Source organism: Tarenaya hassleriana, unplaced genomic scaffold (assembly GCF_000463585.1).
Source record: "Tarenaya hassleriana unplaced genomic scaffold, ASM46358v1 Cleome5, whole genome shotgun sequence".
NCBI classification, from domain to species: domain Eukaryota; kingdom Viridiplantae; phylum Streptophyta; class Magnoliopsida; order Brassicales; family Cleomaceae; genus Tarenaya; species Tarenaya hassleriana.
The window spans coordinates 1,413,541-1,435,371 of record NW_010967707.1 but is presented as its reverse complement, the minus strand read 5'-3'; the positions used below and the strand labels follow the sequence as shown (position 1 = coordinate 1,435,371).

Genomic DNA, 21,831 nt, shown 5'->3' with positions numbered 1-21,831 from the left:
GGGGGGGGGGGGATAGAGGACGCACTCTTTCTGCAGAAGCCGGCTATGAAATTACCCAAATTAGGCATTTGGGATTGACTTTAAAAAGGCTTCGTTTTTTTGTCGGACATTTTATATAATATAATTACCAGAATAAAGCAAAAACTCTTTCTTGTTAATAGATATTGTGAAAATAATTATTTTAAAATAAAGCAAAAACTCTTTTGAAATTGTTTAAAGTAAAAAAAGGTATAAAAAAAAGATTATTTTTTTTTACCAACGTTTTAAAATTAGAGTTTAAATTCCAATATAAAGATCAACCCAGCAGTTAAAATTACGAAATAGAAACAGTTTATAAATTGTTTTGTAAAGATGCTATTTTACTAAATTGGATTTTTTTTTTAAAAAAAAAAGAGAGGGTATTTGACCAAATCTATTACGGAAGTACGGTTGCAAAGAAGCAGCAGACCGGTTCGGACAAGGACACTTCCTGTCAACAAAACTCATGAAACCATGTTCAGATGAGATCTATCATCGTCTGAATCAGATACACCAAAATACGGCAGTTCCATTTTTGTTCCGGCGAGCCATGAAATGGTTATGAACGTGATCGGATTTGCGAGATGGAAGCCTCGACACGATCGAGAAGAAACCGTTGCAGCTTCTCTCTCAGATCTTCAATCTTCTTGCCTGTATCCTCCATTCTGTTCACGATCAGATCATCCAGCCATTGATTTGCTTTCTTAAGCTGAATCAGAAGAGATGCATTCCCATTTCCATTTGCGTCTTCCTTGTTCATCAAGAAGAACCCTCTGTTCAGCGAATCCTCCAAGTACTTCAAGAACCATTGACGAGACACTAAGAGTAACTCCTCTGCTAAAGCCGTGGATGCTTTCCTTCTGTTACCAGCCGGACAACCTTTCATAGGAGGCGACCCGACACTCTTTTTCGCCGGATTTCTCGGGCTTTTCTTGCTTCCCCGAGTAAAATCCTCGGGATTTCTTTTTCCCGACGAGTTTTCCACCAAAATGTAGCCGTGATGATGATCTTCTCCGGCAGCAGCTGCCTCTTTGAAAAGGCTGAACCTTGATAGGTCGCTCGATACAGCAGCTTGTACCCATGATGCTGCATTCTTTTTACCCGTCGATGTACAAAATCCAATGTGATTGTCACGAGATCCGGAATGTTTGCTGGATATCGAGCCGGGAGAACTAGAGTTATTAAGCAAGGGATGGGCAGCTGCTGCTATGTCCTGCATAATGTGGTAGAGGTCCAAGAATCGGTGCACCAATTCTCCGGCAGACATTTTCTGAGAGGACCCGGACAATTCTCCAAATGCCCTAAACCAAACGAGATAACGTATCGTTAAGACACGACCCGAGAAAAACCTGAATTTGTAAAATGGTGAAATGGATTTGTAGAAAAGCATACAGCAAACAGTTTAGAAGAGACTGTGCGGCAGATGCATCCTCCAGCGCGGTTACTGCAGCCGTGAATGCGATGTTCTTACAAGACGAAACTTCCTGAAGGAATTTCAAGACATGAAACACAACTTCTCGGTTCACGGAATGGAACATTTCCGAGACAAATTGTAAGAGAATGTACCTTTCCGAGCGTTCGAATGGTTGATGGGCATCCACTCCACAAGATTCTACGATCAGACAGAGGAAACTTAAAGAGAGCAACAGGAACTACAGGTTTGGACGATGACTTGATACTGTGTTTTGGAGTTTTGGACACAGATTTTGGCGGCATGAACTCGTTTCTGGTTTTCAAAGCAGCTGTATCAGAACTCAGTTGCCTTGAAGGGGAATCGTTCTTTGGTGAAGCCTTCTTATCAGACAAGAACTGATGCAATGTTTCGATTACTGTTACAGACCAAACACTAATGCTCCACAATCTAATGCAACAAATGGATCAAACCCAACAGTTCCAAGAAGAAGAAGGTACCAGTTTGTTCCTGAGACGCGGGGAAGAACTAGAAAGCAAAAGGGCGTCACGTCGGAGAGGCGATGGAGGAGTCTGGTCCCAACCCTTCCTCGGAGAATCCAAACCCAGTCTCTTCGTCTCCACGCCATTCTTCTTCTTCCTCGTCTTCTTCTTCGAATCATCTAATGTCGAGACCTGAGTAAAAGGAACCAGCACATCGCTCGAAACCAGATCGCTAGGGTTTCCGAAACACGGCCGCCGTTTCGGCACGGGCTTCAACCCGCGGATGACCGGAACCGGACAACCATTCTCGACGTGGAAACCTCCTCGGACGTACACCAGTTGCCCTAACTGGATCTCGTCTGAGCGAATCAGGTCGGCGTCGTCGCCGGCGCAAACGGCGACGTACGCGGCGTGGAGAGAATCGGAGACCTTGAGGAAGAAACCGTCGCTCCGCCACTGGTCGTCGGCGAGGCAGGGGACGATCTCGGTGACCTGGAGGAGAGGGAACCGGTGAGGGGAAGAAACCGTCGGCGGAGACGATGACGCCGCCACGTTTCCGGTGGCGTTTTGGAGAAGCTTCGAGAGAACGCGGGGAGTGGGGGCAGCCATCGTCGGCGGCGGAAACGGCGGTTATGGCGGTGGATGAAATGAGAAGACACCATGGTTGGGGGGGGCGGGGGGGAAGGGTAAGATGGCGAATCTCAAAGAGACATCGGGGAGTGTTGATCGAGGTTCGTCGTTTCATGGCGGAAAAAAGCTGAGTAGACATGTCAGAGAGTGAGGAGTCAGACTCTGGCTTCGAGATTTCAGGAGTTGCAGCACGACGAGTCTTAAGAAATCTTTTTCTCCATTTTTTGAAAATTTTCTTACAAGAATCTAGGAAGGAAGACAAGGCATCTCACATGTCAGATCCTGACGCAGAATGCCTTTCCAACACTTCCGCGTTTGTACAATCGAATCATTAAATGAACTCGCGAGCAAGATCGCGATTCATATACATTGATACACACTTGTACATATGCATAATTATAGCGGGGTATCTTGAGTCAACGATAGAATTGGTCTGGAACATGAGCATTTTGAGCGTGAATCGCATCCGCCAAGGCGCATGTATACGATCAGTTACGTACGTATATACGTATTTCTTCTGTGTATGTAATATGAGGCGATTGGTTTTGAGAATAATAAGTGATGTGAGAGGTCTTTGTACAACACAACTCTTGGCATTGATTCTTGCGGCACTGGCAGGTTTAGTCACCGATTCCTAACGTCTCGGTCGGACCAAATCGCACCGGAAAATGTTTCATTTTGAAAATCCAAACCGGAAATTGGTTCGTAACATAATGCGAAAGGGTAAAGCATTATTAGTTGGTTCCTCAAATACGACGCATTATGAATTGCAAGAATATACATATTGTATATATATATTGACTATATAACTGACGATCTCTGACTGCAATCCACCATATATATGTTCATTAAAGAACGAAAAATGGTATAGGGTTAGTTAATCGGAAAATGTTAAAATACTAATTATACAAGTAGTTTAATTTCATGGTCGGTCCATTTGATTATTATATTATCCCTTCTGAATCGAGACATTAAAACTAATTAAATAATTTCGAATAATCCAACATATGCAAGCGTCACCGGGTTTTAAATGCAGCTAAACTCCAAATTTTACTAAAAAAATAGTCATCAATGGATAACACAAAATGGTTATCATCAGAGATAATAATTAAAAAATAAAATAAAAAATCAGAGAGACTTTCAACACATTCAAATTTTCTTGGAAATATATTATTTTATTATTTCTATCTTATATAAATTGTATTATATCCATTGGATAAAGGTCCCATTTAGTTTTAATATTGCTCCATCTTAATAAAAAAAAATAACTATGGAAATCATTACATTTTAAGATTTTAATATTTTGGAATCTGATTAAATTTATTTATTTTTTGTATCTGGTCTATAAGAAGGATTTTAATAAAAAAAAAATAATTGAACTGAACAAGTAACAAGCTACATATATTAATTCGTTAGAGCTAAGTCGTGATTTGCGTTAATTAATTTTTTTTTGAAAAAAAAGGAACAAAAAGAGTTCATGAAAGCTACATGCTAAATAGAGATGGGAAACTTTCTCGTTGTTTTGATTCCTTTTATTTTGGTTACAGATAAATTAAATGAGAAATGTAGAATGGTCGGTGACACGTGGCAGATGATCAGTGGATAACTTTTACCCAGACAACGTGAGTCCAACCTCAGATGCATGGCCATTGGTCTCCTGGAGGACAGAGGACCCGTGCTCCTGAAGGATTCTCTTTCTCCATGGCACCGTCAAAAGCAAGAATCTTTTTGTCATCCTAAGTGCAAAGCCAGTTTTTATTCATCGCCTTTATATATATATATATTGTAGGATCCGAGGCAAAACATTTCTTCCCCTATATATATATATAAACCCTATATATCATCTTCTCCACCAAACAAACAGAAAGAGAGAGAGAGATGGAATCGAGTCATCAAGTTCCATTACACCTATGCGTGTTCATATTCATCCTCTTGGTGCTGGTATTGATTTCTTGGTACGCAAGCTACGAACCCATCGTGGAGGGATTCATGGAGCAGGTGAAGCTCGCTCTAATGGCGTCTCCGTTGCTGCTACTCCTAGCCGTCCATTTCCTCTCCAAGGACGACGCTTTCCGACGAGGGCTCGTGCCTCTGAACGAGAGAGAGTCTCTGTACCGAGCCGGAGGCACTCCTTGGGGAGTCGCCTTCCTCCTCGTCTTCCTCTTCTTCATGCTCTCTTACCAGTCCCAGTTCCAAGAGCGCTGGTTTCCCCTTCTCGCTCGTTGAACTCCAACGGCGTCGTTTTGCTCTTCGTTCATTCTGTCTTCTGTCTTCTTCTTTCAATGTTTTCATTGTATTTAATTTTCTACTGTTATGTAAATCTTTGCGTTCATCCATCACGTTCTGATTTTCCTCCCCAAAAAAATGACGAACTATACTTTGGATTAGGTTTAAATGAATTTGTAGCCCATAATGTACGGATAATAAATTGTAATGTTATACAACAATAGGGATAAAATCTTGAAATATTTCGTTATAATCGATGTTGACCACTAAATCGAGTACAATATTATTTATATTTTCTCATTATCATATCAAACACAAAATAATTTTCACCCAAATGTCAATTCGTAATTGTTATGTCAAGAAGACAACAAAAAGCCCACAATGGCGCTGGGTGAGGTTTAATAAGGATATTAATGTAATTAACCCTAATACAATACAGTTAATTACATTAATACCCTTATCAAGGCTCTGACTTTGGTCTATATATAAAACCTCACGAGGAGATCAAATCAAACGAGCAACCAAATTTGACTAGAAAAAAAAAATGAAACCCAGAACGGAGAAGCGATTCAGCGGAGAACCCATAAATTTGAAGAGGGAAAATTCAAAACTTTACCAAGAAAAAGTTGAGAGCGGCAGTGGGCGATCTCGATCCTGTAGTGAAGGATGTGACCGCAATGTCTAAAAATAACGATAAAATCGGTCGAAGGAAGGAAGAAAAGAAGCGACCTTTTCATCAATGCGTGAGGCAGATGAGACATTCTTCAAGAACTGGTCTACAGGGTATTGAATTTCAGATCTAAATTGGGTTCCTTTGTTAAGATAAAGACACAGGTGATTCGCATGTTGCTTTCTTGTTCTTGAAGGGTTTCTGGCAGTAGCGGACTCAGAAAGATTTATGATTGGGGGCAAAGTTAATTTCATAATAGTAATTTTAATTATTTTATGGGGGCATATAATAATTTGTGTAAAATTTTATAAATTTTGTAAAGAAAATATTTTGTTTTAAAAAAAAGGGTGGGGGCCTGTGACCCCACTGCTAAAGAGCTGGATCCGCCCATGGTTTCTGGTCCTCTTCTTCTCTATTCCTCCGTTTCCTTGTCCGACTTGTCGGAATCTTGAAGTTGCTTCTTGATTGGTTTTTCACTCGATCCATCAACTGGGGTAGGCCCTTGTTTTGTTTCCCCTTTCTGTTCCTGTGGGTTGCTTTTGGATGCTGGAAATAATCAGTTATTTTTAACTTGGTTCCTCAAAGTTCGATTGCGGGAGCCTTCCGGAAGATGTCTCTGTCTTCTGGCTGTGATCTTGAAGAGGCCATGTCCGACTGTGAACTCGTGCCCCCTGTCCGTGATAGAGATCGCACCATTTCTTCGCGTCGCAAATGAAGTAGAGCCGATCAAGCGAAATCTGTTGCAAACCAGGCCGTTTCTACGGCATTTGAGAAAGCACGCAAGCTGTCTTTAGCAGCAAAATACAAAAGAGAGAGTTCTCAGAATGAGAATGCCTGCTATAATTAATTATCAGCAAATACCGAGCTGGTTCAGGAATTTAGCCGAGCATCGGACCGGTCACTAAACCGGAAATCGGGGCGCCTATTTGTGCGCACCATCACCGAGGGTCCAAAGCCGGTCCCTCGCGCCCTCGTTCGCTTCTTCTTCCCTCTCTTAGACTCTACTGGGTTTCTTCCTCCATTGCTGCTACTCCATAATTTCCCCCCAAACCCCTTGTTTTTCCCGTGCTTAATCGCCATTTTTAAGCATCTCCGGAGCTTCGTCTCCACTTTCACGCTTCTGCAACGAGCGAGAGACAGCCGCTTTGAAAGAAGATGAGTACGGTCGATAAGATGCTGATCAAAGGAATCCGGAGCTTCGACCCGGAGAACAAGAATGTCATCACTTTCTTCAGGCCTCTAACCCTTATCGTCGGCGCCAATGGAGCTGGGAAAACTGTAATTTCAACCTTCTCTTCTCAGTTCTCCCATTTCCTCACTTTGTAATTTCTCTTATTCTGTTTCCGTTTTTGTATTTTCGTCATTTCCAGACGATTATAGAGTGTTTGAAGGTTTCTTGCACCGGAGAGATGCCCCCGAACGCAAGGTCCGGCCACAGCTTCATTCATGATCCCAAGGTCTCTTTGCTATTCGCTTTTGGTTTCTCTGAAACATCTTCGTCTAACCTAAATTTCTTCTTTTTTTTCCTTTTATACAATGAAAGTTGTCATTTTCTAAGGCTTTTCATTGATCTTAGGGAACTGTCTTTCATGGGTATCTGAAGACTGATGAGTTTATTGGTGCAGGCAAATGGAATCTGTATGCAGCTTCAGTGTTGTTAGATTTTATTGTTTTCGTTCTTGCCCTGTAGGTTTCGGGGGAAACAGAGACGAAAGCACAAATTAAGCTGCGATTTAAGACAGCTGCGGGGAAGGATGTGGTATGCATAAGGTCATTTCAGCTGACACAAAAGGCTTCAAAGATGGAATTCAAGGCAATCGAAAGCGTGCTTCAAACTATTAATCCGCACACCGGGGAGGTTTGCTCATGATTTCTGCTCTTGTTCTTGAGTTAGGTTTACCACATTTCTTTTCCTGGATTTGAGCCTTGTCTTGTTAGTTGTCTTGATGTTGGTTTATTCATCTGCTGTTACTTCATGGGTATAGTTTGATGATTGCTGTTTTGAGTTTATTCCGAGCTGCAGTTAAAATTTCCTCTAGTTGCTTTTCTTTGGATTGCTCTCATATTGTCATGAAGTATATCCATGGCTGATGTTTTGCTCTGTCTGCTACCTGTTTCTGTTTCGTCGAGTTCAATTCTCTGTTTAATTCTTCCACAGAAAGTATGTCTCAGCTACAGATGCGCTGATATGGATAGAGAGATACCTGCTTTGATGGGTGTATCAAAAGCTATCTTGGAAAATGTTATATTTGTTCACCAAGATGAGTCTAATTGGCCACTCCAAGATCCTTCTACATTAAAAAAGAAGTTTGACGATATCTTCTCTGCCACCAGGTATTTCCTGGCTTATCTAGATTTGTAATAGACCGGATCATCGTTTTGTTTGTTCATGTGACCTGAATGCATCCCCTCATTTTCATTGTACTTGACTAATTCGCTCTAAAAAATGCTGTCTTCCTTGGTGTTTATTAAAAACTTGTCACAAATATATGACACTTCATCAGTTTATCCTGGGAAAGAAAGGATTTCTCCTGATTATATATCATGTTTGTTCTTTAGTAGGGATGTAATAAGTAGCTGTATCCATGATTTTTCTGTAATTGTCCTGGCTTCAAGAAGCCGACTGCTGCTTATCATTTCTCAAAGCTATAAATTTCCATTTAATTATTTCTTTCTCATCTAGATTATAAACTAAGATTAGAACAATCAAAATAATTGTTAGGGTACGGCCTTTTTCCCTAGGCTATGCCAAAAGGGTGCACAGGGTTCTTTGATAAGTTGATTTTTATTATCATATTCTTTATTAGATTATATTCATTTGAATGCCTTCACTCTTGTTATTTGATGATGTGACTGTCTGCTGAGATAATTGGGAAAGAGCCATATGCTCCCTGAGTTATTGTATTTTACTGTGTACAAAATCATTGGAACAGATACGATTGCTTTTGGTTTAAATGATTGAAAATAACGTCTTTCTGCCCAAACGGTGAAGGGATTTGCAGATTCAGTTGTTTGTATTCTTTCCCCAACCTCTTGCCGTTTCTGATTCCATTTGCTGTATGGTGTGAGCAAAAACCGTAATAGTTGTGTGTCAACATGAAGGTATACTAAAGCTCTGGAGGTTATTAAGAAACTTCACAAGGATCAAACTCAGGAGATAAAGACATATAAGTTGAAATTGGAGAATCTGCAGACCTTGAAAGATGCGGCTTATAAGGTTTGCTAAATTCTGAAGTAGCCGCTGAGGATTGTTTTATTTTTTTCTCAAAAAAAAAGTATTTAGACTTAAATTGTACTGTTCAGTTTTGGTTTTCTAGTTTAAGCAATGATACTTGATCATACAGCTCCGGGAGTGCATTGCCCAAGATCAAGAAAGGACGGAGTCTTCGAAAGTTCAGATGGCGGAACTGGAGACCAGCATTCAGAAAGTGGATGCTGAAGTTCATAATAAGGAGATGATGTTGAAGGATCTGAGAAAGCTACAGGATCAAATATCAAGAAAAACTGCTGAAAGGAGCACCTTATTTAAGGAGCAGCAGAAACAGTATGCAGCCTTAGCTGAGGAAAATGAAGGTTCGGTTTTATGTCTATCTCATCTTATTTGTCTCTGATGTTGTTCAGTCTGTTTCACAAACTCATTTTTATATTGGTTTTCCTTGTTGACGGATATGGCATCTCTGCATCTCTTTTGAAACTTTTTCTTTTGGTCTATCTGGAGAGGTTGCTCGCAGATTTCTATTATGTTCATGTGCATCTTTAATTTTGTTCTGCTTGTTCCATTTTCGTTGAAATTCATTGTTGTTTGTTCAGATACTGATGAAGAATTGAAAGAATGGAAAACTAAGTTTGAAGAAAGAATTGCTATTTTGGAGACCAAAATCCGCAAATTGGAGAGAGAGATGGATGACACAGAAACTACAATATCTTCTCTTCAGAATGCGAAAACCAACTGTATGCTAGAGATGAGCAAGCTTCAAACAGAGGCTGAAGTAACTCTAACAAAATTACCTTGGATTAAAAAAATGTAGAACTTAGTTTTACTGCTGTATTTCATTTGATCTTTTCCATTTTTTTTCACAGGCTCACATGTCTCTGAAGAATGAAAGAGATGCTACTATCCAGAAAATCTTTTCGCGTCACAATTTGGGGACTATCCCTAGTTTCCCCTTCAGTACTGAGGTCATTTTGAACCTCACAAATCGAATAAAATCAAGGCTAAGTGAAATTGAGGTGGATTTACAGGACAAGAAGGTAAATGTTCTTTGTGTATCTGTCTATTAGTAACAAACAAATAATTCTTCTCAATGGGCCAGGTCTGTATACATAGGACTTTTTTACATATGAAATGCGTAATAATGAAAGTCTCCTCTAGAGAGTTGATTGCCTGGTGCATGTATTGATACCCATGAGGATTGTTAAATATCATCTCAGAAATCAAATGAAACAGCAGTCAGCACCACTTGGGATCGCTATATGGATGCAAATGACCGTTGGAAAAGTGTTGAAGCTCAGAAACGAGCTAAAGATGAAATCAAGGTATTTTTCTCACTACCTTACCCAGTTATCACCTCCATCTGGCTTTAGTTTTAAAACATTTACTCTGGTTGTGGGTTTCATGCAGAGTGGCATATTGAAACGCATAGAAGAGAAAGAAATTGAGCGTGAGACATTTGACCTTGAAATATCTAGTGTGGATCTTACACAGATTGATGAAAGAGAAAAGAATGTGGTATGGATTTCTTCTTTTTCTTTCTCTATGATTTTGTCTCGTTGAGTGAGACCCTGCTAGCTATGCCAGATTTCATTTAGCTTATTTGTTTACCGTCATTTGTGTTTTTTTGAAGCAACTTGAGCTTGAAAGAAAGACAAAGCAACATTCTGAACAGGACTTTGAATCCAAAATAGAGCAGAAGCAGCATGAAATATACAGCATAGAGCAGAAAATTAAGACTCTTAATCGAGAAAGAGATGTTATGGCTGGTGATGCTGAGGATAGAGTGAAATTGTCTTTGAAGAAGACGGAAGTGGAGAATGTCAGGAAAAAACACAAAAAGATGTGATCTCACTCACTATTGCTTTTTCAGCGTATTTTTTCACATTTTATCAGTTCCATTATTTTGACTCTCATAAGACTGTTTCCAGAATAGATGACTGCAAAGATAAAATTAGAGGCATGCTGAAGGGGAGACTGCCAGCTGAGAAGGATTTAAAGAAGGAAATTGTTCAAGCCTTGAGGTTGGCCCTTTTCTTTAACTTTTTTCTTTTATAGCAATCGGCTGGATGCTCGAGGATTTTAGAAATCTATCTCAAAAATTTCCTAAATTTTGTTTTCTTTATATAAGGTCAACTGAAAGGGAATATGATGACCTGAGCTTGAAATCCCGAGAAGCAGAAAAAGAGGTCAACATGTTACAGATGAAGATACAAGAAGTAAACAATAGTCTATCCAAGCATCAGAAAGATAAAGAATGTAAGCACTGGTGAATAATCTAAAGGAACTTATCTGTCGATTATTTCTCTGGCTGGTACCCTGCAGTTGCAAATAAAATGGTCTTGGGTGAGGTTGTTAGAGAGCACCGGCTACTGGAAGGACTAATGTTAAGGATTGTTGAGTTTGTATATGAGGTTATCTGTTACAACTTTTTGGGTGTCATTTGACTGTAACACCTTAATACTCTTGACATTTTGAGATCCACTTATCAACACTTGTGAACTAATTAAAGAAAAATAGCAATCACTCCAGTCTGACTTGAGTATTCTTTATGCAGCGAGAAAGAGATACATTGAATCCAAGCTTCAGGTTTTGAATCAGGAATCATATACCATTGATGCTTATCCCAAATTGTTGGAGTCTGCCAAGGAAAGAAGAGATGTCCAGAAAAGGTTCCGATACAGACTGAACCATGGAACACCCGCATGCATGCCATACATGAATTTCATGATTATTCTTGTTTTGCTGTCAAAAGCTTACTTCTGTTTCTTGTCTTCTTTTGCAGCAAATATAACATTGCAGATGGAATGCGACAGATGTTTGATCCTTTTGAGCGAGTGGCCCGTGCACATCATGTCTGTCCTTGCTGCGAGCGCCCTTTCTCTGCGGAAGAGGAAGATAGCTTCGTTAAGAAGGTTGTGAAATCCTCTTCGGTAGTTTTTCAGAGGAAGTTTTGCCTTGAATTTCAGTTCCAGCTTTTCAATGTTTCCATTCATTTATGCTATTGTGACTTTCTTCAGGCTTCTTTAGTCTATTGAGTTTTTGTTAATTAGCATGAGGTCAATCTCTTGGGAATTGTTCATTTAAATCTCACTGCGTAATGCTTAATCAAAATCAAAGGAGTAGAAATCTGGTTCTAGAAAGGATATTGTGCGTATTGCGTAACTATGGTTCCTGTACTCTTTGAATGAGACAGTACCCCACGTCAAAGGGATGCAAAAGCAAAAGCTAAAGCATTTTTTCCTTTTGCTTACTACTTTATGCATCTGAAGTTAGTTATTGTATCCTTCACCGAGGATTTATTTTTCCCAATTACAGCAAAGGGTCAAGGCTTCAAGCTCTGCAGAGCATGTCAAAGTATTGGCCTCAGAGTCATCAAATGCTGACTCTGTTTTTCAGCAGTTGGACAAACTTCGCTCTGTATTTGAAGAGTACTCTAAACTTACTAATGAAACCATCCCTCTTTGTGAAAGAAGCTTAAAAGAGCTCAGAGAAGAGCTAGAGCAGAAATCTCAAGCCCTTGATGATGTGAGTTTGCAATCTCTAGAAATTATTTTCAATATTTGCAGCCTAATTGTGCATCTGTATATTATTGATGTCCTGTTGTTTTAGCTAACAATGCGTGTTTTAGTCCCCTTTTCTCCTCTTGAGATCTCATAGTGTAAACTCTATATTAAGTTTCAAGGAAACTGGGTCCACCAAAGTCTTCCAGTACAGCTAAATTTGTTTTCGAGTAGTTTTAAAGAGGATTGTTATAGGTTTTATTTCTTTGGCACGAAGAGTATTGTAGGTTTTGCTTCTAAAATAGTTTACAGTTTAAACTAGATGCATGTGGTGTACCCTGGTAAATTGTCAGAAACATAAAGGAATTTCCTTTGTTCTTACTGAGGTTCATTTAACAATCTGTTGTCTCTAAGAAACATTTGGATGTTAAAATCGCTGAACTAAGATGAGAAGTCCATGCATGCAATGTGGCTTCTCCACAAACGATGTCAATGCAGGAATTTCGGGGGAAAACTGGGAAGTCTCTCAACATCACTTTTAGCTTATGCGTTCTTTTTCCAACTCGTGTGTGCCTTCAGGTCTTGGGTATCTTAGCTCAAGTAAAAGCTGACAAGGATTCAATCGAAGCATTGGTACAACCCCTTGATAATGCTGAAAGGCTTTTCCAAGAAATTCAAACCTACCAAAAGCAAATTGAAGATTTGGAATATAAGCTGGATTTCCGCGGTCTTGGGGTTAAAACTATGGAAGAAATCCAATCAGATTTAAGTAGCCTCCAAAGCACAAAGTAAGTAGTCTGATACTACAAACACTTTTACTAATACCGAGATATCAAGAACAGAGTCTGGTGCCAAATTTTACGTATTTTCTTTTGTGTTTTTGGGTTAGAAAGATTATACATTTTTTCCTTTCTTCTCATCCGTTCATAAACAGGGATAAATTGCATGATGAGCTGGAGAAATTGAGGGATGAACAGATTTATATGGAACGTGATCTATCATGCCTTCAGGCCAGATGGCATGCACTGAGAGAGGAGAAGTCTAAGGTTGCTAATTTGTTACGTGATGTTACAAAGACAGATGAAGAGTTAGAGCGTTTGGCGGAGGATAAAAGTCAAATTGAGCTCGATATGAAGGTTCATCACATGAAATTTTTTCTTACCTTTTTCCCGCTTTTGGCGTTGTGTCAGCACCTTTTCCAATGTTCAAAATGATCAAAAGTTAGTATTTTCATGAATGAGAATTCTGGAATCCGAGAGAATGAAGTAAAAACCGGTTAGTGAATCAATGTTCTTCTGATGAAATATTGTTAGTAATGGGTGCTTTGTTCCATAAATTTGCTGCTTATAGATCTGTAGGAGCAACAACACTGTGTGAGGCTAAATTCGGTCAATTAGGCATTCTTGCATTTGCATCTCTATCATCGCTTGTCTCTATAAATCTATTTTGCAACACTTCAACTATCCTAATCATGCACATTCTTCAGGTGTTTTCACTTTAGACGCATGCAACAATATAAAGAAAGTTGTTAAGCCCCAAAGCGCACGAGTTGGTTAAATGTTCATTCATGATTAGCCTGACTGCTAAACTTGGCTCTGTTCTTGTCTCTGCCTCTATTTGTTATGTTGTATTGATTTAACGATATTTTCTAACTTAATATTTTCAGCATTTGAGCGAGGCTCTTGGCCCCTTATCAAGGGAGAAAGAGAAGTTACTGAGTGACTACAATGCCTTGAAAGTTAAGCTTAATCAGGAGTATGAAGAACTAGCTGAGAAAAAGAGAAACTACCAACAAGAAGTTGAGGCATTACTCAAGGCCAATTCTAAGATTAATGAGTATGTTCTGTCAACTGGGGATAATTCATTACACTCATGCGTACCATATATACTTACACTTACCTGACCAGGTATAATGATCTGAAGAAAGGAGAGAGATTGAACGGTATTCAAGAAAAGCAGCGGGTCTCTGAATCTCAGCTCCAGACATGCCAAGCCAAAAAAGACGAAATTTCAGCAGAACTGAACAAAAGTAAAGACTTGATGCGAAATCAAGATCATTTAAGAAGAAATATAGAGGATAATCTGAATTACAGGAGAACTAAGGCTGAAGTTGAGGAGCTTACACGTGAGATTGAGTCGCTGGAAGAGAGCATACTGAAAATTGGTGGGGTTTCTGCCGTCGAAGCTGAACTTGTAAAGTTATCGCAGGAAAGAGAGAGACTTCTTTCAGAGGTACACAAACTCTTATATGTTTATACAACCTTACCATATGGCAAATTAAACTGAGGAAGATCTTGGCCTATACAATTTCTGAGTTCTCCGCCGTCCTTTACGCTAATTCTGAGACTGCTTCGGTCTCTCCAAACATTCAATATCAGAAATAAGCTTCTTCTAGTTTTCTGTTCCAGAAAGCTAATGAGTATTGAGTATCAAGAAAGATGTTTTCCTTGTTACATAATGCTGCGAGTCACTGACATCAACTTCCTGCAACTCTCTTTTATGCCATTCTCTGTGATAGCTGACTTGGTGAAGATGATAATATTATTCATGTAAAAGCATATCATTATGTTTTCCTGCAGTTGAACCGCGGACGTGGGACTGTGTCTGTTTACGAGAGCAATATTTCAAAGAACAGAGTGGAACTTAAACAGACGCAGTACAAGGACATAGATAAGCGGTACTTTGATCAACTCATCCAGCTAAAGGTAAGGCTTTGTTTTACTATACTGCATTGCTTTTCATGACCCCACCTACCAATGTTGACCATTGCATTTTGCCCAGACAACTGAAATGGCAAACAAAGACTTGGATAGATACTACAATGCCCTTGACAAGTAAGCTATTTTCCCCCTCGGGCATTTGCTTGCAGTTTATGCCTATCCCCTTCACTTATCTTTCTTCAAGTTTCCGTAACGGATTTCTCTTTTTGAATTGTGTAGAGCACTGATGCGATTCCATACGATGAAAATGGAGGAAATAAACAAGATTATAAGGGAACTGTGGCAACAGACGTACAGAGGTCAAGACATAGATTACATAAGAATACATTCAGATTCAGAGGGTGCAGGCACTCGTTCTTACAGCTACAAGGTGTAGGAACATAGTTTCGTCTGTTTCACCGTCTGAACTCCCTTAACATTGCATTCTACTCTTTTGCTTGTAGGTTCTTATGCAGACCGGTGACACGGAACTTGAGATGAGAGGACGATGCAGTGCTGGTCAAAAGGCGAGTTCTCTCAAATTGTTCTTGTGGGAACGTGTATTCTTTGTGTATTGTTCTCAAAACTTGATGGTCATCTTTGTCTTCCTCCATAGGTTCTTGCTTCCCTGATCATACGATTAGCTTTGGCCGAAACATTTTGCCTCAACTGCGGAATATTGGCCCTTGATGAGCCGACTACAAACTTGGATGGCCCAAACTCCGAGTCTCTAGCAGCGGCCCTCCTCAGGTTCTATTCTCATCCCTTATTTACATGCAAAAAGAGGTTATATCATCGTGTTTTTATAACTATCAGGAAACACTCCTTTCTTTGCATCAACGACCTCGACAGAAGTGATGAATAGTGATTAGCATTTATATAAAAACTGGAAATTCAGCATCCAAAGATTGAATTTTCGAAAGATATTATTGTTAGTCTGATCTTAAAGTCTCGCAACTGTGTCGGTATTTGTGTAGAATTATGGATGATAGAAAGGGACAGGAAAACTTCCAACTTATAGTCATTACACACGACGAGCGTTTCGCTCAACTCATCGGACAGCGGCAGCACGCAGAAAAATATTACCGCATCTCGAAAGACGATCTGTAAGCTCCTCTGTTTCGGCATATTATTACCAATCATTTCTTTTATGTTTCTCATTATCTGAAACTCGAGTTGTTTAACGGTCTTTTCTCAGGCAACACAGCATAATCGAGGCCCAAGATATATTCAACTGATGATGAGCCGTTAGTGAAGTGGTAAGTTTCAGTTCCAAAGATCCTGGATAGATTTGTTTTGTCTTAGGCTTTTGTTTAGTATCGATTGACTTTAGGGTTGTGGCCCGAAATGTGAAGAATTAACTGAACCCGATGTGCAGAATTTTGCTTAAACCAAAAATAACCGAATGAAACTCTAAATGTTCATTTGGTTAAGTTCAGAAGAATCCATCATATCCATTGACCCCACACTTTCGCTTGCGTCACATCTGACGTCACGGTATCGCGTCAGCTGGTTTTTTGTGCGTATGTTCGTTTTACACGTGTGTGCATGCACCTGATCCGATTACGTAACACCAATTTTTTTTCCTTTGAAAGATTTTTTTTTTTCATTACGTTTTTTTGGTCGTTACAACCTGAAGTGGAATATTAGGATGGCCTGTCGGTTGTCGCGTACGTTTGTTTATTTGCAAAGATACATGTTTTCCCTGATTAACTTGGCTACAAAGGTACATGTATTATTATTATTATTATTATTATTATTATTGTAACAAATGTTAATACGAATATGTGAATACCGAAAAAAAAAATAAAAAACAATCGTGAAATATATTGTATGATATGGATAACTTTGAGGTTTAGAGATATTGTCTTTCTTACGATTAGATTAGGTTTACATATATATAGGCAACTAGCATGTTCTATAGCGTATTCACTCTCCATCCCCAGACACAAAACAGTGTAGACTCCGAGAGCCATGGCGCCGCAAATGTTGTCCGCCGCCTCCAAGTTGACGTTCAAGGTGCATCGACGGCAGCCGGAGCTGGTTTCACCGGCGACGCCAACACCTCGTGAGATCAAACTGCTTTCCCACATGGACGACCAACAAGGAGTACTTAGATTCCATGTTCGTCTCATCTTTTTCTACAAATATGAAGATTATAATAGCAATGGTGGCAAGAACCGTGATCCGGTTGAAGTGATTCGCAAAGCACTGGCTGAAACGCTCGTTTACTATTACCCATTTGCCGGTCGCCTCCGGGAAGGGTCCGACCAGAAACTGGTGGTCGACTGCAACGGTGAAGGCGTCATGTTCATCGAGGCTGATGCTGATGTGGCTCTTGATGAGTTCGGAGATGATCTTCTTCCTCCTTTCCCCTGTTTCGAGGATCTTCTCTTTGAAGTGGAGGGTTCTAGTGGCATACTCAACTCTCCCTTGCTTCTCATCCAGGTGTTATATATACATGTTTCGTAAGAGATGCCATTTTGGTAGGAAAAAAAATCAAATATATATATATATATGAATTTAAAATCGATATATATATATATGTGGGTAGAATTCGTAAATATTATTATATTAAAATGGTGTGGTGCAGGTCACACGTCTGAAATGCGACGGCTTTATCCTCGCCCTTCGCCACAACCACACCATGGCGGACGCTGCCGGATTAACTCTCTTCTTGACCACACTCAGCGAGCTGGCGCGTGGTGATCACGCTCCATCCATCCATCCTGTCTGGTACCGTCACCTGCTCAACCCCAGGGTTCCGGCGCGTGTTACCCACGCCCGCGAGTATGATGTAACAGAACCAGTGGCTGAGGCCGAGACTTTCGCATGCAATGACAATGTCCAACGCTCTTTTTTCTTCGGCCAGTCCGATATCTCCGCCTTGCGTGGCCTCCTCCATCCCCATCAACGTGAACGAGCCACACATTTCGAAACCCTAACATCTTTCATATGGCGATGTCGTACCGCCGCTCTAAAGCTCGACCCTAACACGGAAATGCGATTGAAGTTCATAGTGAACGCTCGTCCTAAACTCAAGAACCCGCCTCTGCCGCCTGGATACTATGGAAACGCAATCGTGACTCCCGTAACGATCTCCACTGCAAAAGAACTGACAGAGCGTCCTCTCGATTTCGCCCTGCGACTCGTGCGGGAGGCGAGATTGAGCGTTACAGAGGATTTCTTCCGGTCTTTAGCGGATTTCTTGGCTACGAATGATCAGCCGCTCTATGAAGCGGCCACACTCCTCGTGGTATCGGATGTCAGACGCAGTGGGTTGGAAAACGTGGATTTTGGGTTTGGAAAGCCGCTGTATGGCGGCTTGGCCGATGCCAGGGCCGGGAATTTTCAAGGATTGATCTTTTACGCAACACATAAGAACACAAAGGGTGAGACCGGAACCGTAGTTCTCATCTGTTTGCCGGCGCCGGCAATGGAGAGGTTCGAGAAGGAGGTGAAGGATGTGTTGAGTGATCATCAATACGTTTGTGAAAAACCCAAGTACGTTATAAAGTCTACGCTTTAGATAGATACGATAAAAAAAATGTTATTCGAACAACTAAAGAAGATACGATGTAAGATCCAAGTTTATGGGCAAAAGTCAAATGTCGTACAACAAAAGTTACGGGCTAATTAGTAATATACGATGTGGTTGTAATCGTTGGAGTTAATCATGTTACTTGTGGGTTTTTTTTACTTGGTCATTTGTAATTTTTTTATTTCAAATTTGAATAAGTCGTAAAATATCTAGGGTTAATTATGATCTTCCAGATTTTTTGTTTTGGTTTGTTTATTATTATTCATTATAAATAAGAATTATGGGCTCAAGAGATAAGAACATCACTTGAAAAAAAATCTCTTTTCTCTCTCCTACTACTAAATCCTCTCGCCAACTATTCTCCTTTTTTTTCATTAGTTTTATTTTTCAAAATGAAAAACCAGAAAAATAAATGCATGAACTCGTGTTGATTAATTACTAACAATGGTATCAGAGCCACGGTTATTGTTTTTCCTTTCATAGTTCATGTCGAAATCTATGTCAATGGAAGAGTCGTCGAGGAGTGTCATTCGAAGTGTCGATCGAAGTGGCAAGAGTATTCAAAATGAAGGTGTTGAGACAACGAAGATAAGGGAAGGAAGCGTGTCTCTTCAATACCCACTCCTGACAAAGACAAATTACACGGTATGGGCTATGAAAATGGAAATTAACATGCAGGCACAAGATGTTTGGTATGCGATCGAGTTAGAGGGATCTGTTGATAAGAGCAAAGATAAGATGGCTCTTGAAGTAATCTGTCAGGGCATAAGTGAGGAGACCCTGTTACAGATAGGAGTAAGAAGAACGGCAAAAGAAACACGGGATGCCTTAAAGATGTTGAATCATGGTGCGGCTAAAGTAAAGGAGGTCAAAGCACAGTCGCTAGATGAGAGTTCAAAGGACTCAAAATGGAAGAGAGTGAATCGGTGGATGAGTTCACCGGAAGAGTATCGACGATCGTGAACAAATTAAAAGCTTTGGAAAAAAGCGTCAACGAATGGTACGTTGTTAAAAAAAATGCTTAGATCAGTTTCTACGAAGTACATCCAATTGGCATCAACTATTGAGGAGTTTGGAGATTTGACGACCAAGTCGATCGAAGAAATCAGCGGATCACTTAAGACGCATGAGGAGCAGTTAAGGGGTCGTGAATCGAGAGTTGATGAACACGTTCTCATCGCTCAAGGTGACTGGCGAAGAGGTCGTGGTAGAGGTCGTTCGTTTGGATGAGGTCGTGGTCGAGGAGGTGAGAAACCAAAGTTTGATATAAACAAGATCACGTGTTATGCATGTCATAAATATGGTCATTTCGCCTCTGATTGCAAAACAAGAGAAGAGAGAGATGAGAAGCTCATCTGACCGAAGAGGTTGAAGAGGAGGCCATTTTGCTGTAGGTGAAGACAGAGGAACAAGATTAAGGAGATGATTGTTAGAGTTAATCATGTTCCTTGTGGGATTTTTTTACTTGGTTATTTGTGATTTTTTTATTTCAAATTTGAATAAGTCCTAGAATATCTAGGGTTAGAATATCTAGGGTTAAGTATGATCTTCCAGATTTTTTGTTTTGGTTTGTTTATTATTATTCATTATAAATAAGAATTATGGGCTCAAAAGATAAGAATATCAGTTGAAAAAAAACTTTTTTCTCTCTCCTACCACCAAATCCTCTCGCCAACTATTCTCCTTTTTTTCCATTAGTTTTATTTTTCCAAAATAAAAAGTCAAAAAAATAAATGCATGAACTTGTGTTGATTAATTACTAACAATAATAATACCAACAATAATAATAATAGCGATCTCCGTTGATTTTCATTGGGGGTGAACTTTTCGATATAGTATCTTATAATCTAATCGAAAAATATGATATTGTTTTCGAACCGAATCATGTAAAATCTGGGAATGGTAATTTTTTTACAAAATCGAAGTTTTTAAATCGAATCAAACCGAATTTTTTTAAAATTTCGAAAAACCAAAAATTTGTTAAAAAATCTAAATAATAACCAATTGAATCGTGTTTTTATAAAATCGAAAGAATCAGAGTGAACAATTCCCAAAACGAATCTGAATCGAATACCGAAATCGTTCACCCTAATTTTCACAATCTACAAACCGATCTACGTTTATAAACTACAACATTGAATTTGTGTATAGTTATGGAGGAAAGCTTCCAACTAATAGTCATTGGCCCACATCAGCACGCAGAAAAATATTTAATATTACACGAACCCTAAAAGTAGACATTTTCATCAAATAATTTAAATTAAATAGAAAAAAAAAACAGTTTCATGATTAAGATAGGGAATTGTGTTTGTTCCCTGAACGTCTCTAGAGACAAGTGTAACCTTAGGATACTTTCGTTTTACTTTATTAAATTATTTTATAAAGATACTAGTTTTTTCTCATCCGATTAATATTTTTATTGGAGTGTAACCTATGTCAATATATATACACAAATATGTGAACACAAATTAATATTTTTATTTGAGTTTTTATACATAATTTTTTGCGGTCCCATATTTAGTGGTCCGAATAAGAGCGATATGCCAAGGGAAAAACAAAAACGAGAGTCACATTTATAATAAACGTCAGCTTAAGTGGTGTATATATATATACATATAGAAAACAAATAAACTATCCATATATTACAAAACTACCCACTAGAATTATTAACTACCCACACGGTAAAAACTTCCCACCAGACGGTAACTAGACTTCTGGTAACTTCTAAATCAGGTTTGACCCTCCTGAGTTAACTCTATTCTTGACAACAGTCGGCGAGCTGGCACGTGGTGCTCACGCGCCGTCCGTGCATCCCGTTTGGGACCGTCACCTGCTCAACCCCAGGGTTCCCCGGTCGTGTGTTACCCACCGCGCGCGTACGAATGTGGAATACAACACACTTTCTCTCACTGTCAAATTCCTAAGAAACATCATTTCTCTCGTAACACAGAAAAAAAAATATTTAGAACCGTAACCAAGATTTTCACCGAACAAATTTCTTTGAATACCAAAAAGAAACCAAAAGAAAACACTCCAAAAACCCAAATATTGGATTTCTTCGTGAAGAAGAAAGCTTCTTCAACCAAGACTATTTTTTTTTTTTTCTGGGTATTGCTTCTGTTTGTTGGTGGTGATGTTTCAGAACGTAACTTGCATGGTTATTTACATGAGAAGTCACGGGCGTATTTGTGGCTGAAGGCAAAAGTCACCAAACCACTCACATGTGTTTGTTTGTTTTAAAAAAAAAAACAAGCATCAGCCTTTGTCTGCAGGAATCTTGATTATCGAAGCCATCATTTCACAATCATGTTCGTTGCCGTGAATAATTGCATTGCATGGTCCAATATTCGATGGTCCGAACAAGGTTTTTGTCCCAGAGCCCCATGCTTAAGTGACGACGGATACAACCAAAAACGAGAATCACGTTTATTGCGGTTCGA

General features: G+C 39.5%; 5 protein-coding genes across 10 annotated transcripts in view; 3 read left to right on the top strand and 2 right to left on the bottom strand.

The window, feature by feature from the left end:
- The window catches only part of LOC104826178 (beta-hexosaminidase 2), a 3,068-nt gene extending 2,968 nt beyond the window's left edge, over nt 1-100 (bottom strand). Inside the window, exon 1 of the mRNA XM_010558746.1 lies at nt 26-100. The gene's annotated coding sequence lies outside the window, so the exon portion shown is untranslated. The remainder of the gene's footprint in view (nt 1-25) is intronic.
- Nucleotides 101-312: 212 nt separating this feature from the next.
- LOC104826177 lies at nt 313-2,847 on the bottom strand. The gene is made up of 4 exons (XM_010558744.1): nt 1,930-2,847; nt 1,585-1,827; nt 1,411-1,502; nt 313-1,319 (listed from the first exon to the last, which is right to left on the bottom strand). Exons 1-4 carry the CDS (start codon nt 2,518-2,520, stop codon nt 578-580), a joined length of 1,668 nt encoding a protein of 555 aa, XP_010557046.1. The 5' UTR covers nt 2,521-2,847; the 3' UTR covers nt 313-577.
- Nucleotides 2,848-4,349: 1,502 nt separating this feature from the next.
- Nucleotides 4,350-5,009, top strand: LOC104826176. Its single transcript, XM_010558743.2, has one exon. It carries the CDS (start codon nt 4,420-4,422, stop codon nt 4,765-4,767), a length of 348 nt encoding a protein of 115 aa, XP_010557045.1. The 5' UTR covers nt 4,350-4,419; the 3' UTR covers nt 4,768-5,009.
- Nucleotides 5,010-5,287: 278 nt separating this feature from the next.
- On the top strand, nt 5,288-16,885 carry LOC104826172 (DNA repair protein RAD50). Of its 6 annotated transcripts, none has more exons than XM_010558737.1 (28): nt 5,288-5,550; nt 6,023-6,715; nt 6,808-6,894; nt 7,128-7,295; nt 7,596-7,771; nt 8,540-8,654; nt 8,782-9,010; nt 9,248-9,426; nt 9,518-9,688; nt 9,869-9,973; nt 10,059-10,166; nt 10,282-10,493; nt 10,580-10,672; nt 10,780-10,907; nt 11,206-11,320; nt 11,434-11,563; nt 11,967-12,176; nt 12,731-12,939; nt 13,086-13,287; nt 13,818-13,987; nt 14,059-14,383; nt 14,731-14,856; nt 14,933-14,985; nt 15,091-15,241; nt 15,315-15,377; nt 15,467-15,600; nt 15,828-15,956; nt 16,049-16,291. In XM_010558737.1, the coding sequence occupies exons 2-28, from the start codon at nt 6,593-6,595 to the stop codon at nt 16,086-16,088; spliced, it is 3,951 nt and encodes a 1,316-aa protein (XP_010557039.1). In that variant the 5' UTR covers nt 5,288-5,550; nt 6,023-6,592; the 3' UTR covers nt 16,089-16,291. The 6 variants fall into 6 exon arrangements, with proteins under 6 accessions (XP_010557039.1, XP_019059653.1, XP_019059654.1 ...); XM_019204109.1 differs by lacking the exon at nt 5,288-5,550 and adding an exon at nt 16,797-16,885 and having other exon boundaries at nt 16,049-16,109; XM_019204110.1 differs by lacking the exon at nt 5,288-5,550 and adding an exon at nt 16,808-16,826 and having other exon boundaries at nt 16,049-16,109.
- LOC104826173 ((Z)-3-hexen-1-ol acetyltransferase-like) lies at nt 16,049-19,939 on the top strand. Its single transcript, XM_010558742.1, has 3 exons — nt 16,049-16,109; nt 16,808-17,298; nt 17,444-19,939. Exons 2-3 carry the CDS (start codon nt 16,825-16,827, stop codon nt 18,377-18,379), a joined length of 1,410 nt encoding a protein of 469 aa, XP_010557044.1. The 5' UTR covers nt 16,049-16,109; nt 16,808-16,824; the 3' UTR covers nt 18,380-19,939.
- The last annotated feature ends 1,892 nt before the right edge of the window (nt 19,940-21,831 follow it).

Coding starts and splice junctions, on each gene's coding strand:
- LOC104826172 (XM_019204109.1), top strand. CDS start 6,593: ATGAGTACGGTCGATAAGATGCTGATCAAAGGAATCCGGAGCTTCGAC. Junction 10,167..10,281: donor ATGAAAGAGAAAAGAATGTG/GTATGGATTTCT, acceptor GTTTTTTTGAAG/CAACTTGAGCTTGAAAGAAA. Junction 15,601..15,827: donor CTAGCAGCGGCCCTCCTCAG/GTTCTATTCTCA, acceptor GTATTTGTGTAG/AATTATGGATGATAGAAAGG.
- LOC104826177 (XM_010558744.1), bottom strand. CDS start 2,520: ATGGCTGCCCCCACTCCCCGCGTTCTCTCGAAGCTTCTCCAAAACGCC. Junction 1,828..1,929: donor CGCGTCTCAGGAACAAACTG/GTACCTTCTTCT, acceptor ACATTGCATCAG/TTCTTGTCTGATAAGAAGGC. Junction 1,503..1,584: donor CCATTCGAACGCTCGGAAAG/GTACATTCTCTT, acceptor AAATTCCTTCAG/GAAGTTTCGTCTTGTAAGAA.
- LOC104826173 (XM_010558742.1), top strand. CDS start 16,825: ATGGCGCCGCAAATGTTGTCCGCCGCCTCCAAGTTGACGTTCAAGGTG. Junction 17,299..17,443: donor CTCCCTTGCTTCTCATCCAG/GTGTTATATATA, acceptor GGTGTGGTGCAG/GTCACACGTCTGAAATGCGA.
- LOC104826176 (XM_010558743.2), top strand. CDS start 4,420: ATGGAATCGAGTCATCAAGTTCCATTACACCTATGCGTGTTCATATTC.